At 38.2% G+C, this 17,009-nt stretch overlaps 1 protein-coding gene across 4 annotated transcripts in view; it reads left to right on the plus strand.

Annotated features, from left to right (window-relative positions):
* Positions 1 to 17,009, plus strand: part of CCDC191 (coiled-coil domain containing 191) — a 100,848-nt gene that overhangs the window by 65,893 nt on the left and 17,946 nt on the right. For all 4 annotated transcript variants that reach the window (XM_004475614.4, XM_004475617.4, XM_004475615.4 and 1 more), the window contains one exon: positions 689 to 790. In XM_004475614.4, coding sequence (XP_004475671.2) covers positions 689 to 790 — 102 coding nt within the window. The remainder of the gene's footprint in view (positions 1 to 688; positions 791 to 17,009) is intronic.

The raw sequence follows: 17,009 nt of genomic DNA on the forward strand, positions 1-17,009 counted from the left end.
TTATTAAAAATGAAATCTTATTTGCTTGAGACAGAAGAATTAAACCAACTTCAGAAAAGGCCTTGCCTAACAGCTTGAACCCTGTGACAATTTTAGGAAAATAAGTGTGTGTGTGGGGGGGAGGGCAACATCAACTTAAATAGTGTATCAGGAAGGCAATGTTACAAAAATTGATAGGCACTAGTAAATTGGGAGATTTACACACAGCCAAGACTATCTAGCATGTTATAGGTAAGTGTCCCATCTGATGGTTTTGCCAAGGGGATACTTCTTATTTTCCAAATTTTTGACCCAGACTTGCAGAAGTAAGTCTTTGTACGTACCAAGAAAAAAAAAAATGAACAGGTCCAAGAGTGGGGTTTTTTGATGACATGAAAGGAATCTTTTTTAGATTGGACTTTTGTATTTGAAAGTAAGAACTGAAAACCAGTCATTTTATGATGAAAAATGAATCATCTTCATCCTCCATCTCACCTTCCAAATTGAAAAGAATTTTTTGGAGAAACTTTTAAATTGCACAACTGACCACACGTTGGTTGGGTTTCCTATTTTTATCACAAAATGCAGGCTTCTTCCAAAGCCAGGGTAGCCACTTTACTTAACAGTGACTTGACTTTCCTCACCATGAGAGTTCTTAATTTCCAAACAAATTAGGACTTCTAATTTCTCACATTTTAATCCTGATCAGGCCCAATTAAAAGCCCAAGAAGAGGCGCGTCGGAAGAGGGAAGCAGAAGAAAAGGAGGCTCAGCTTGAAAGAAAACGAGAAGAGAAAAGACTGAAGAAAATGGTTAGTAGCATCTGTATGGTCAGTCACCTGACGCTTCAAGCCTATTGTGTATACTCCTGTGGTCTTGTGCCCCTTTCCCACCCTGAAACTTCTGTTTCACTCCCACCCTTTCTGTCTGCGTCATTTAGTTAAGCTCTTCCCTAAACATGACATTTTCCAGATCAGCCTTTCCTGCTTCACTCCATCCTCCTTCCAACCCAAGGTTAGGTTAGGACCCCTTGATGGACTCTCATCAAGTCTTTCCTTCCAAGCATGACCAGTGTTTGTAATTATACATCTATTTTTTTGTTATTTTGTTCATTTCTGGCCAGCCAGCTAAATTTTAGTCTACATTAAGGACAAAGAGACCAGTCTGACATCACTCGCTGTTGTATCGGCCAGTAGTGTGCCTGGCATAGAATAGGTACTCAGCATATGTGTCTTAGATGAATGAATGAATGAGTAAGTAAATGAACCAATGAAGGAGCACATGGAAGAAAATACAGAGAGAAATAAGGGACAACACTCTTATTTTCAAAGTTATTAAATTCTAATTGGGAAGATGAGATCTAAAAATGCATACCTGTCAGAGACAATGTGGTGCAGCACATGCCATCTTGTGCTTCACAGACCAAAGGAGATCAAGAGAGCCATACAAGGCAAGATCCATGAGATTTTGGAGAAATAGAGGCATTTTCAAGGAAAGGGAGATTTGATTTGGGAATCAAAGCATATGATAGATGGAGCAAAAGGACATGTAATGTCCTACATTCCATGTAATCTTAGTGGTGCCTGAGATATTAAGTTGTTCTGAGAAAATATAAATTTGGTAGTTAAGTTTGGCAAATGCTGTTAAAATTAAGTTAAACAGGTTTCTTTATTAGCTGATTTCTCAGAAGCTTTAACATCCTACCAGATATCATGAGTCTGCAGAAGGACGATCCATTGTGCCAAGTGGTTACAAATACCTGGCCACAAGAACCCTCTTCTTATGGAACACCCAGTAACGTCATGGAACAATTTGGGGCCCTGCTGTTGTAAACCAGTGAGACCATTTAAAATATATACAGCAGAAAAATGTTAACCTGTCATAATAAAAATATTTGTTCATTGTAGAAAATTTGAGGAATACAAAAAAGATGAGAAAAACAATCTGTGAGCTCAGAACTAAGAGGTAACTGCTCTTAATATCTTAGTATGTAATTCTGGTCTTTTTTTCTATGCATCTATCTTTTTAATACTTACATTAGTAATTTGTGTTTGTGCAGGTGTACAGTTTTATAAGCTTTTTTCATTTTCATCATATTTTCACTTTCAGAATTCTTCAAAACCTTTTTGGTTTTTTTAAAATATGTGAAAGGTCTTTCTTAAAAAATAAACTTTGGGTTGGCAGAAAAGTTGCAAATTTAGTACAGAGAATTCTCATAGACCCCTCACTCAGTTTCAGTTCCCCTAATGTTATCATCTTATACTACCATGGTTCATTTGTCAAAATTAAAAAACCAATATTGATTCATTACTGTTAGCTCCAAACTTTATTTAATTTCACCCACTTTTCCATTAATATCCTTTTTCTGTTCCAAAATACAATTCAAGATACTGTGTTGCATTTAGTGGTCTTGTCTCATTGGTGTCCTCTGGATTCTGATGGGTTTTCACTCTTCTCTTGTCTTTCGTGTCCTTGACAGTTTTGAGGAATACTGATCAGGTAGTTTATACAATGCTCCTCAGTTAGTGCTTGTCTGATGTTTTTCTCATAATAATTCTGGGCTTATTTGTTTTCATGAGGAATGCCACAGAAGTGAAGTGCCCTTCTCATGACATCATATCAGAGGGTAACTGATATTCACATGACTTAACACTGGCGATATTAACGTTGATGAATTTGATTGACAGGTTTCTCCACTGAAGCGTTATTTTTCCCTTTTCATACTCTATTCTTTGGAAGAAATTCTTTATGTCTAGCCCATCTCAAGGTAGGGGGAAGGGGAAATTAAGCTCCATCTCCTGAAGATATATTATCTCTTCCTCCATTTATTCATTTATTCGGTCATTTATTTTTAGTATGGATTCATGTGTATACTTTGGACTACAGTACAGTATTATGTTATTTATTTTGTTGTTGTAATTGTTCTAGTTCTGGCCATTGGGAACTCTTTAAGGTTGCCTCCTGTTTCCCTTTCACACACCCCCATCCTTTCGTTTTTTTGAGTGCTTTACTTTCTGGTACTGCAAGATGCTCTAGGGTCATCTTATATTTTTACTGCCCTAGCCCTTTCTCCAGTGTCTCCTGGTTTTAAATGGTGTTTAGAAGTAAGATCTGGGTTGTGAGGGTGCTCATTACTATTGAGGTGTCATTGATTCTAGGCCCTCAGCAGGCAGAGCTTGGTAATATATATTTGTATATTAAGCAATATGTACACACCTATCTATACTTGTTTCTGTATCTATCCATCTAAGCTAAACATGAGTTCTTACTGATATATCCAACTCTAATATACCACTAGAGGTGTCATTCTACTCTTTCCTTTTTTCTTATCTGTACCTTGCCTCTCTGACAGTATAAACCTACCTCCCACTATCCACTATCCATTTATCCTAGTATACAAACAAAGCAGTTTCAGAATTGTTAACTGTACTCCATGACAAATAAATTTATCAACTAAAATACCGTGGAATGTATAGTTCCTTTTGAATTTAGTCTTACACAACTTTCCAAATTTATGGAGGTTAGCTCCCCCAAGCTCCACCCCCACCGTGCCTCCTTGAATACAGTTATGTCATGCATTTGAAATATAGTTAGATTCCTTTGCCACAATCTGCACTTTATCCTAGGATCCCTCCCATCCTCAATGAGCTGTTTGCCTGCATTAAAGTTCACTATTTATAATCTACAACTCTGTGGGTTTTAACAAATGCATAGAGTTGTGTATCCACAACCTACAAAACAGTTCCTTCACCCAAGAAGTTCCCCGCTCATCCTTTTGTAATCAACCACTCTCCCCAACACTCATCCCTGGCCACCACTGTTCTCTTTCCCCTACCTGTAGTTTTATCTTTTTCATAACGTCATATGTATGAACTCAAACCATATGGCTTCTTTTATTTAGTAAAATGCACTTAAGATTCATCCATGCTGTTGCATGAATCAAAAGCTCATTCCTTTTTAACACCAAGTAGTATTCCAGTAGTGCTATATCTGGATATGCCAGAATTTATCTGTTCCTCTGTTGTTGAAAGACATAACTTGGTTGCTTCAGATTTTAGCAATTGTGAATAAAGCACCCATAAACATTCATGTACATATTTTTGTTTGGACATAAGTTTTCAGTTCATTTGGGTAGATATCTAGGAGTCTGCTTATTGGGAACTATGGTAAATCTTTTTTTTTTTTTTTTAACTTTATAGATAACTAGCAAACTGTCTTCCAAAATGGCTGTACCATTTTGCATTCCCATCAGCAATGAATGAGAATTACCAGTATTTGTTATTGTCAGTTTTCTGGGTTTTAGTCATTCTAATAAATCTGTAGGGGTATCTCATTGTTCATGGTATTTATTTGCATTTTCCTAATGACAAATAATGTTAAGCATCTTTTCATATGTTTGTCATCGTGTAACTTTTTTGGTGAAGTGTCAGTTCAGATCTTTCGCCCATCTTAAGCATTTTGTTTGTTTTCTTATTGTTGGGTTTTAAGCATTTGTTTTTATTTTTCTTAAATAGATTTTGGATAAAGTCCTTTATTAGGTAGCAATTTGCAAATATTTTCTCCCATTCTATGCCTTGTATTTTTTTTTAAAGTTGTGCTGAGTGTAGCACAACCTTTTTTTTTCTCCTTCAAAGATTTATTTATTTATTTATCTCCCCTTCCCCCACTTCCCCCCTCCCCCCCGGCCCGGTTGTCTGTTCTCTGTGTCTATTTGCTGCATCTTCTTTGTCCGCTTCTGTTGTTGTTAGTGGCACAGGATTCTGTGTTTCTTTTAGTTGCATCATCTTGTTGTGTCAGTTCTCCATGTGGGCGGCGCCATTCTTAGGCAGGCTGCACTTTCTTTCGCACCGGCGGCTCTCCTTACGGGGTGCACTCCTTGCGCGTGGGGCTCCCCTATGCGGGAGACACCCCTGCGTGGCGCAGCACTCCTTACGCACATCAGCACTGCACATGGGCCAGCTCCACACAGGTCAAGGAGGCCCAGGGTTTGAACCACGGACCTCCCATGTGGTAGATGGATGCCCTAACCACTGGGCCAAGTCCACTTCCTTGTGCCTTGTATTTTAATTTACTTAGCAGTGTCTTTCACATCGCAAATTCTTTTAATTTTTATAAATTCAAGTTATCAATTTTTTCTTTCTTGAATTATGCTTTTGGAGTATTGTATGTAAAAACTCATCACCAAACCCATGCTCACTCAAATTATCTCCTGTATTTTCTTCCAAAAGTTTTATAGTTTTACATTTTACTTTAAGTATTTGGTCTATTTAATTTTTGTATAAGTTGTGACTTACACGTCCTGTGAGGTTAATTTTTTTGGTATATGAACATCCAGTTGTTCCGGCACCATTAGCTGAAAACTATCTTTTCTCCATTGAATTACCTTTGTACCTTTGTCAAAAATCAGTTGACTCTATTTCTGGCCTGTCCTTTCTGTTCTGTTGATCTAAATGTCTTTTCCTCTTTCTATACCACACTCTTTGATTACTACAGTTTTATAGTAAATCTTGAAATTGGGTATTGTGAATCCTCTGCATTATTCTTTTTCCAGGTGTTTTGGGTATTCTGATTCCTTAACATTTCCATATAAATTTTAGTCTTATTTATCAATTTTACAAAAAAAAGCACGTTGGGATTTTGATTGGAATTATAAATGAGTTAACATCTTAACTTTGAGTCTTCTAATAATGAACATGGTATGTCTCTCCATTTATTTAGATCTTCTTTTATTTCTTTCATAAGTCTTTTGTTGTTTTCAACAGATCTTGCACATATGCTGTTAGATTTATACCAAAGTACTTTTTTGTTGTTGTTGCTATCATAAAGGTGTCTTTTTAAAATTTCTGATTCCAGTTGTTGGTTGCTAGTATCTATAAAGAAACTACAGGAACACAACTTATTTTTTATGTTGACCTTGTATCCTGAAACCTTGCTAAACTCATTTATGAGTTCCAAGGGTGATTTAAAAAAGAATTTTTTTTAACATAGACAGTCATGTTGCCTGCCTATAAGGGCACTTCTATATCTTTCTTTCTAACCTATATGCCTTTTTTCATTTTTTATTTTTGCCTTACTGCTCTAGGTAGGACTTCCAGTGTGACTTTTAATAGGAGTGATAAGAGGAGACATTCTTACTTTGTTCCAGATCTTAGGTGGAAAGCATTCATTCAGTCACCCTTAAGTATGATGTTAGCTGTATGTTTTTTATAGATGTTCTTTATTAGGTTAAAGAAATTACCATTTAATTCTTGTTTCCTAGGAATGTTTATCATGAATGGATATAGGATTTTGTGGAAAGCTTTTTCTGCTTTGTTTTTGATATGGTCATATAGTTTTCCTTGTTTTATCTGTTAATATAATAAATTACATTGATTAATTTTTAAAAAATTTATTGAAGCATATCAATCATACATAAACATACATAAACAATAAGTATATAATAATAATTGTGAACTTACAAAACAAACATATATAACATCATACAGGACTCTCATAACTCACCTACCACCAGTAACTTACATTGTTGTTAAACCTGTTTAACTAATGATTAAAAAACATTATCAAAATATTACTACTAAACAAGTATTTTTCCCCCAACCAAGTCTATTATTATTATCTTTATATCACTTATATATGAACGTACATAAATAATTAAGTGCATAGTAAAAGTTGTGAACTTACAAAGCAAACATGCATAACATCATACACGGGTCCCATACATCAACCCTCCACCAATACCTTGTATTGTCATGAGACGTTTGTTACAAATTATGAAAGAATATTGTCAAAATCTTACTACTAATCATAGTCTTTATTTTACATTTGGTGTGTTTTTCCCCCAAACCACCCTATTATTATTTTTTAAATATATTTTTTATGACAGAAGTTGTAAACTTATAAAACAATCATGCATATGTGTAGAATTCCCAAAAAACACCCCTCCATCAACACACCACAATGTGTGTGTTATTTGCTACAGATAAAATAATATCATCTGATTGTTACCATGTCCATAGTGTACATTTGGCTCACATTTTCCAGACTGCCTCAGTATCATCACAATACACCTTTCACATAGATGCAAGAATATTATACTATTACTACTAACCACAGTCCATAGGTCCTGCCAGCTGTATTTTTCCCGTGCTTCTCAATATTCCCAATACCCTCCAGTAGTGATATACATTTGCTCTAGCTAACAAAGGACACTCTTATATCTGTACCATCAACCACAAGTCTCACTCACCTCTTGGTTTATTATGCTATCCAGTTCCTAGATTATTCTCAAGTATTCTGTCAATTGGCATTTACATAACTAGACTACCATTTTCAGTCACATCCCCATTTATAAACTAGCTGTTACTCACTGTGTGTTACCATCCACTCTGTACATTTACACACTTTTACAGTAAAGCTAATTAAAACCTCTACATATATTAAACATCAGTAGTCCATTCAGTCCTCTTCTTATCACCTTTAAGAATCCACCAACTACCACAGGTCTTGAAGATATATTCCAGTAATTTCTTTTAGAAGTTTTATGGTTCTTGCTTTTATTTTTAGTTTTTTGATCCATTTTGAGTTAATTTTTGGATAAGGTGTGAGATAGGGGTCCTCTTTCCTTCTTTCAGCACCATTTGTTGAATGGATTGTTCTGCCCGAGCTGTGTGATTTTGACTTGGTAATCAAAAATCACTTGACCTTACCTGTGAGAGTCTGTTTGTGAACCATAAATTTGGTTCCATTGGTCTTTTGTGTCTATCTTTGGGCCAGTACCATGCTGTTTTTACCACTATAGGTAGGTATTATAATTTAAAGTCTGGAGACTCCTTACCCTTCCAAATAAATTTAATGATCATATTTTCATTTTTTCCTTTAATACTGGTGGAATTTTAATCGGGATTGCATTGAATCTGTATATCAATTTGAGTAGAATTGACATCTTAATGATATTTAGTCTTCCAATCCATGAGCATGAAATGTTCTTCTAGATATTTAGGACTTTTTTGATTTGTTTTAACATTGAGTTGCAGTTTTCTGAATACACGTGCTTTACATCATTGGTTAAGTTTATTCCTGACTATTTGAGTTTTATCTGTCATATTTTATTTTCACCACTCTTTTGACACTTTTAGTTTCTTTTATTGATATAATCTTAACTTCTAGACTCTCTTCCAGGCCCCTCTCTCCTGTCTTTTCATTTTAGGCTCTAGCTCACCCTTTAGAGTTTTCTGAAAATCTGGTCTATTGCTTAGAAATTCTCTCAGTTTCTGTTTATCTGTGAATATTCTAATTTTGCCCTCATTTTTGAAAGACACTCTTACTGGATATAAGATTCTTGACTGTAAGTTTTCCTCTTATAGTATCTTAAATATCAGACCACTGTCTTCTTGCCTCCATGGTTTCTGGTGAGAAATTAGCACTTAATCTTCTTGGATATCCCTTATATGTTATGCATTGCTTTTCTCTTGCTGTTCTCAGAATTCTCTCTTTGTCTTTGGCATTTGACAATCTGATGAGTACGTGTCTCGGAGTTGGTCTATTTGGATTTTTTCAGATGGGAGTATGTTGTGCTTCTTGGACAGGGATATCTATGTTCTTCAATAGGGTTGGGAAGTTTTCTACCATTATTTCTTCAAATATTCCTTCTGTCCCTTTTCCCTTCTCTTCTCCTTCTGGCACACCCATGACATGTACGTTTGTACGCCTTTTGCTGTCATTTAGTTCCCTGAGACCTTGTTCAATTTTTTCCATTCTTTTCTTTATCTGTTCTTTTGTATGTTCACTTTCAGAGGCCATTTCTTTAAGCTCACCAATCCTTTCTTCTGCCTCCTCAAAGCTGCTATTATGTGATTCCAGTGTTTTTTTTAATCTCATTTATTGTAACTTTCATTCCCATAACATCCGCTATTTTTCTGTGTATGCTTTCAAATTCTTCTTTATGATCATCCAGTGTCTTCTTAATATCCTTAATCTCTTTAGCCATCTCATTGAATTTATTAAGGAGATTTGTTTAAATATCTATGATTAGTTGTTTCAACTCCTTTATGTCATCTGGAGGCTTATCTTGTTCCTTTAATTGGGCCATAGCTTCCTGTTTCTTGATGTGGATTGTAATTTTTTGTTGGTGTCTTGGCATGTGGCTTACTAGAGTATTTTTTCTGGTTGCAGTTTTTCTCCTTTGTTTAGGGCTTCCTATCCTTTCTCCCTTGCTGGTTGTGCAGTAGGAGCCAAGCATGTAGTTGGTGCTGTAAACTGTGGAGGCTTAAGCTGCCCTCATTGGGCCAGGGACCAATGAAGCTTCTTCCAACTTTCTCCTTTGTGAAGGGTAGGGACAGAGTCACAGCTGTGTGGAGTAATCCAAATGTTGACCTAGACTGTACTTGTGCAGAGAGACTGATGAACCTTCATATCCCTTTCTTCCCTGCCTGGGGCAGGGATGGAGCTACAGGCGTGGGCAGCAATCTATGCAGTGCAGGTCCAAGATGACCACAGTTGCCCTGGTACACTTCTGATTTTCAGTCTATGCCAGCCAAAGTTACCTGCAGTTACCTGTATAGGCTGGTACAGGGCTCCTCAGCCTCCTCTCTGCCAGAGGCAGGGCTGAAGACTAGGCTAGGGCTGCAGGCTGATCTGCATGAAAGAAACTGGTTTCTGCTGACTCTGAGAGTTTCAGTCAGCCTGGCTTCCCCTCAGGCCGGGGGTGGAGTCAAAATGGCAGCCACTGGCCTCTTTGTGACTTGGGCTGGTTCACACCCCAGCTGTTCCCAGGGCCATATTCCAGCCAGCCAAGTCTACCAATCAGTAGCTGAAATTGGCTACTGTCTCCTCCTCCCCTTTTTCTGGGAAAATAGAGCTTCCAGTTCCAGCCACAGAATAGCTCCTGGGGTAGCTTGTGCCGCCACAGTAGGACAATAAATGGCCTACACAGCTTGGCTGGTAATTTCCCAGAGAGGCTGATGCAGATCTCCGCAGCTTCCTCCCTCTTAGAGGTGGCACTGGGTCCTAGGCTAGAGCTGCAATGTGATCTGGATGGAAAGAAGCCGGTCCCCACCAGCACTGTGATTTTCAGTCCGCCCCACTTCCCCTTGTGCCAGGCACGGAGTTAAGATGGCAGCTCCCAGCCTCTTTCTGACTTGGACAGGCTCAAAATTTAGCTGTTCTCAGAATTATACTGTAGCCCACTGAATTTACTCATCAGTAGCTGAAATTGGTGCCCAACCATCTCTTCTTCCCTGTTTTGGGGAAGTGGAGCTTTCAATTCCAGCCACAGAATAGGTGCCTTGTGCCTCCAGTGGAGGATGGGCGCCGGCCTCCATGGCATGGAGCACTGTACTTATGAATCTTCTCTGCAGATGGGCAGTCTCCTCCTTCCACTCTTTCAAGGATGTTACAGGATGCTCTTCTGGTCTCCTGGAGCCCCTAAACAGGTGCTTCAGCTAGCTCCAGAGAGCTCTGGGTGTTTGCTAACTGCCCTGTAGCAGGAGCTGACTCTTGGAGCTCCTTACTCTGCCGCCATCTTGCTGGTTCTCCTGATTGATTCTTAATGTAGAATCAGAGCCTTGCATTCCTGAGATGAACCCCACTTGGTCAAAGTATATTGTCTTTTTTATCTATTAATGGATTTGATTTGATAATATTTTGTTAAGAATTTTGTGTGTCTGCTCATGGGAAATACTGATCTGTAGTTTCTTTCTAATAATGTGTTGGTCTGGTTTTGGTAATAAGCTATAGTATCCTCATTATCCTTTTAATGTCCATGAGATCATAGTGATATCCTTTTTCAGTTCTAGTATCAGTAATTTGTTTCTCTTTTTTATTGGTTATCCTGGTTAGACTTCTACTATTTTACTTCTCTTTTCATAGAACCAGCTTTTGCTTTAATATTCTCTGTTGTTTCCTCTATCATTTTTTCCTATTTATCAAAGAACCAGCTTTTCATTTCAAGTGATTTTTCCTGTTTTCCATTTTATTAATTTCTGCTTTAATTTTCATTTCTATCCTCCTGCTTGCTTAACATTTTGCTCTTTCTCTCATTTCCTAAGATGAAAGCTTGTTATTGATTTTAGATCTTTTTGCTTTTCTAACACTCCTTTTCCAACACCACACATTTTGATATTTTCATTAGTTCAATTTTAAATTTCCCGTGAGACTGCCTCTTTGTCCAATGGGTTATATAGAAGTATTTTGTTTAATTTTCAATTATTTGGGAATTTTCCAGATATCTTTCTGTAACTGATTTCTAGCTTAATTTTGTAATGGTCCAAGAATGTGTATTTGTATGATTTCTGTTCTCTAAAATTTGTGAAGGCTTGTTTTTTAGCTGAGAATACAATCTATGTTGATGAATGTTTCGTGTGCCCTTGAGAAGAATGCGTATTCAGCCACCATTGTAGTGTTCTTAAATTTCAGTTAAGTCAAGTTGGTTGATAGTACTATTCGGATTCTCTCTATTCTTACTGATTTTCTGCTTGTTTATAAATTATTAAGAAAGGAATGTTGAAGTCTGTGACAACAGTTATGTATTTGTCTGTTTCTCCTTTCTGATCTATCAATTTTTGCCTCATGCAGTGTGAGGATCTCATTAGGTACATAAACATTTAGGAAAGACTTCCACATCTAAGTCTTTATATACAAAATGGCTTTTTATAGACAGCATGTAGTTGGATCTTGATTTTATATCCAATCTGAAAATCTCCATCCTCTTATTTTTGTGTTTAGACCATTCACATTTAAAGTTATTATTGTTGAGATAGTTGGATTAAAATTTGCTGTTGTCTATTTGTTATGTTTGTACTTTCTTTTTTCTCTTATTCGGCCTTCTCTTGTTTTAATTGGACAATTTTTATAATTCCATTTTATCTTCTCTGTGGACATTATTCAAACCTTTTAAAACCTTTCAGTGGGTTATTTTTAAAATAATCTGCACTTTCAAATAATATTATACCACTTCACATATAATGAAGGGACCTTATATCACTATTTCCTCCCATCTTTTGTGCCATTGTTTTCATATATTTTACTTTTTTATATATGCTTAACACCTAATACATTATGACTGTTATTGTTTTAAACAGTTATCTTTAGCTGCAATTAAACATAAGAGTAAAAGATTATATTTTACTTTCATTTCTTCCATTTCTGAAGCTCTTCGTTTCTTTTGTAGATCTGTTTCTAACCTGTACCATATGCCTTATACCTGAAGAACTCTCCATTCCCTACTCCCTTCCAGCTCCTGCTAACCTGTATTCTGGTTTCTGATTCTTTGAATTTGCTTAATTCTAATTATTTCATATTAGTGAGATCTTAACAATATTTGCCCTGTTTTGTCTAGCTTATTTCGCGAGCATGTTGTCTTAAGGTTCATCCATGTTGTTACATGTATCAGAACTTTAATCTGCATAATATTCCATTGTATGTATATACCACATTTTGCTTATTCTCCTTTCCTTTTGAAGGATATTTTGGCCAGGTACAGAATTCTGGGTTTACAGGTTGTTGTTTTTTTTTCCTCAACACTTTAAACTCTCTTTTACATTTGCTTGCATGGTTTCTGACAAGAAGTATGCTGTAATTCTTCTGTATATAAGGTGGGTTTTTCCCCTGGCTCTCTTGAAGATTTGGTTTCCAGCCAATTGAATATGATATATGTAGGTATGTTTCGATTTTTCTTCTTCTTGTGTGTGTGTATGTAGTTGGTTTGTGTTTTAATCCTGTTATTCTCTGAGCTGCTTTGATGTGTAGTCCATTTTCTGTCATTAATTTTGGAATATGTTTGTCCATTATTTCTTCAAATATTTCCCCTTCCCCATTCTTTTTCTTTTCCTTCTGGGATGCTAATTAGGCTTCTGTTTCACTGTTAGGTGGGGTCCCACATCTCTTGGGTGCTCTGGCATATTTTTTTACTCTTTTTACTCTTTACCTTTCAGTTTGTGCAATTTCTGTTGCCCTATAAAGTTACCTGATTATTTCCTTAGCTATCTCAAGCCTCTGATGCATCCATTGGTGTCATTCTTCATTTCTGTTACAGTAGTTTAATTTTAGCATTTTCATTGATTCTTTCTTATAGTTTCCATGTGCCCACTAAAAATCTGACCTTGAATGCTGTCTACCTTTCCCATTACAGCCTTTCACGTCGTTATTTCAAATTGCCTGTCTGATCGTTTCAACAGTTCTGTCAAATCTGAGTCTGGTTCTGATGCTTACTTTAAGTCCTTGGACTGTTTTTCCCCCTTGCCTTTTGGCATACTTTTATGTTTGTTGAAAGGCAGGCATGTTGTACAGGGCGGTAGATACTGAGATAAATAGGCCTTTACTATGTGTTAATCTAGTCAGGAGTTAGGCTGTGTTTGAAGTTTGTTGTTGCTGTTGTTACCAGTGTTGAGGTTTGCTGTTGATTTGGGCACCAGAGACTTCAGGTTTCTCTAGTGACTTTGTTTTTTCCCTTCCTTGGGCTTTGTGGCTTCCCGTTGTTTTGCTCCCCAGAGAGTGTCTGTCAGTGCAGCTCTCTCAACTCTCTCAATTGTTATCCGCTGTTACTGCTGGAGGCTTTTTAGCATGGTGGTGGGGTGTGGAGGAGGGAGGGCACTCCCTAATGTTCTAGTTAAGCCTCATTTCTGGAGTGCACAGTATTGGGCCCTTCCAAGCATCTTTACCCCTCCTCTCCCTTCTTTGAGCTGTAGTGGGTCAGCCCCCATTGTCTCCGGCTACGACCCCTCCTGTAGAATAAGGCACTTTGTTACCTTCAGGGAGATAAGGGGTTGGTTCCCTTCCACTCTGGTTGGTATTCCACAGGGACCATCAGGTAGTATCCTTCCCGCTTCAGGGTAAGCCTTTTGTTGGCTGACTGGGAATGCCCTAGGCAGCTCTTGGAGTAGCTGCTGTTCCTCTCCTGTAGCCCAAAGCACATCAGAAGCTTTCTGTATCTCCCCAGCTGCTGGGCTTCCTGGAGGAAAAGCCTACAAACAGGTGGGAACCTCCTGAGGACTTTGGCCCCCAGGAGCTTCACAGCCTCACAATGGCCCACCCTTGTCCTGCAACAATTTACTTTAGTTTCTAGTTTAATTGTCTTATTGACTTAATGGCATCTGACAGCTTCTGCCTCAGATAAGCCAATGCTTGGGTCCCCTCTCTCCCTGAAGGTTCTCTTCAAGATGGCCATTTTTCTTGTCCCTTCAGTTCTCTGATGCATTCATGCAACATCATTAAACTGCTGTCTGTCCAGGTTTTTTCTTGTAAACAGACTGCTAATTCAAAAGTGATCATGGGGGAGCGGATGTGGCTCAAGTGGTTGAGCACTTGCTTCCCACATGGAAGGTCCCAAGTTTTGGTCCCTGGGGCCTCCTCCCAAAAAACAAAACAGAAAATAAAAAAGCAACAAGCAAAAAAGGAAAGAACCAACTGGGGAGCTGATGTGGCTTGGTGGTTGAGCACTGGCTTCCTACATACAAAGTTCTGGGCTCATTCCCCCTGCCCTGGTATTGCAGAATTTGAGAGGTTCAATTATTTGCATATAGAAAGGCCAGGACTCGGGAATGATTTTGAGAAGGAAAAATGGTTTATTGACAGCCGGCTGGACTCGGGAGCTTTCTGTTTCAAACCTGAGCCCCAAACAAGATTTTTGAGTCCCTTTTGTACAGAGAGGAAAGGCCAAATGGTCCTTTTGTTTCAGTTCTCAGTAGGCTTGAATTAGTATATATCTTCCACATTCTAGATAAGCTTTTAGCACATTTGGTTTGCATTTTCCCTGAATATTTAAAGTTTATAGACTTTGCATTGTTTAACTGTTTCTTGGGACTGGAGTCGTTGCCATGGTCACCAAGGGCAGGACTGCAGCCTCTTACCGTTCCACACCCACAAGTCAAGACAGACAGTTTAGGTTAAGGTTATCTCTGAAGAGACAAAGAGTCTCCCACCCATAGCCCACATCAAGATAGATACTTTTACAAAGCTGGCAGTGCTTGGGCCACCTTAGCAAGCAGCTTTAGATCTGAAATGCACTTGGCCATTGTTTCCTTTTTCTGAGCAAAGATGCTCTGCACAATATGATTTTCCACCCAGTTTATCACGTGACTTTGTTCCTTTTGGCATTTCATATTCTTCACAGAGATCTGATAGTCCAGTATCTCCTTGTGTACTTTATATAGGTGTCCTCAGTAAGCAATCTCCAAGGTCATACCAATGCATTACTCTGGAAATGAAAACGTTAATAGCACTCTGAGCCAGGTCTGCTGTGATTTCTATAAATCAAGCACATCCTGGATGTATTTAATTGAAGTCTCACTCTTCTAGTTGGGCACTTTCTTGCTCATTGAGTTTATTGACAAATTGCCAAAAGAGTCACCCTGTTTTTTAATTACATAGGTGAGCAACCCTAATGTTGATAGGGTAGAGAAGGTCTCTGGGGGTAATCCCTTGCATTTCTTTGGATAGAAAATACAAGATAACCTCAGTTGTGAGCATCTATATTACTGTGACAAGGGTTTTAAGATAAGGGAACTGGAAGAATTCCTTAGAAATAAACCTATGACAACATTTCCTTCATCTACAAGAAGGGGTGGTCCAGGGGCGGACTTGGCTGCCTTGTGTGTAAGATCCTTGTTGCCAGCAATTCCCCTGGACCTAAGAGTGTTACATTCTGCAGAAAGTGCTGCTGTGGTGGCAACAGACTACCATCTAGGACAGTGTTTTCAGTTTGCTAAGCTGCTCAAAGCAGATACCATAAAATGGGTTGGCTTTTAACAATAGGAATTTATTAGCTTACAGTTGAGGCTATGAGAATGTCCAAATCAAGGCATCATCAAGGCAATGCTTTCTTCCTGAAGACAGGCTGCCAGTGATCTTTGCCTCCTCTGTCTCATGACAAGGCATATGGTAGCGTCTGCTGGTATCTCCCTTCTCTTCCAGGTTTCCTTGCTTTCACCTTCTTGCTTCCATGAGTTTCTCTCGCTGTATTCATACCATTTATAAAGGATTCCAGTAGGAGGATTAAGACTAACCATGGGCCACAACTTAACTGAAGTAACCTATTCCAAAGGTCCTACTTACAATAGGTTTATACCCACAGGAAAGGATTAGCTTTCAGAACATTATTTTCCAGATACGTACAGTTTCAAACCACCACAGACAGTATGGCCAGTGATGGTCCAAGTGGCAGCTTAGTGTCCATGTGTCCCTGACCGGAGTGACCTTTTAAAAATAAAAATCTAACTCCTCTTAAAATCTCAATGCTGTAGTTTATTAAATATTTACTTCCTAGTAACACTTAGCAGATAAGAACTTTTATGGCTATTTAAAAATGCTTTTGATTAATGGACAGTTGATGGAGTTTGTGGTTGATAAGTTATCTCTATCAGAGAAGACCAGGAAAGATTTGGAGTCTTCTATAATTGCTTGACAAGTGTATTTGTTCATTCAGCAAATGTCTAAAAAGCCATTGCTTGAGGTGTTGGAGTAGAGCAGTGAAGAAGACAGACAACAACCCTGCACTCAAAAAAGCTTCTTTGTTAGTTGGGGAAACAGGCAATAAACAAATAAACACACAAAGAAGTGGGGAGGAAGGGGGAGGTTTAAGAGGGAAGCAAAATAGAAAAGCCTCTCTGAGGAGGCGATATTTGAGGTGCTGGAGGCTGAGGATGCGTCCACAGTGTCCGTGAGAGGCCTGTTAAATGTGAGGGGCCTATTAGACAATCCAGATGAACGTGTCAAATAGGCAGTTGGATATTTAAGTCTGGATCTCAAGACTGTAGTAAGAAATGTGGGAATCAACACTCTGTCAATGTTTTAATGCTTTGCAAGTAAATAAAATCAACTTGGGATATTGTCTGGATAAAGAAGAGATGAGGCCCCGGCTCACAATCCTAAGGTATATGAATAATTATTCAGAGAATGAGGAGCCCAGTAAGGTAGAAGGAGAACCAGGAGAGTGTGGAGTCTAGAAGCTGAGAGAAATATTTCTGGAAGGGGATTGTTGGAGAAAAAATGGTGCTCACTGGGACACAGAGACTGATATGACTACAGGTAGAGACAGAA

The sequence above is a fragment of the Dasypus novemcinctus genome, chromosome 4 (assembly GCF_030445035.2).
Source record: "Dasypus novemcinctus isolate mDasNov1 chromosome 4, mDasNov1.1.hap2, whole genome shotgun sequence".
NCBI lineage: Eukaryota > Metazoa > Chordata > Mammalia > Cingulata > Dasypodidae > Dasypus > Dasypus novemcinctus.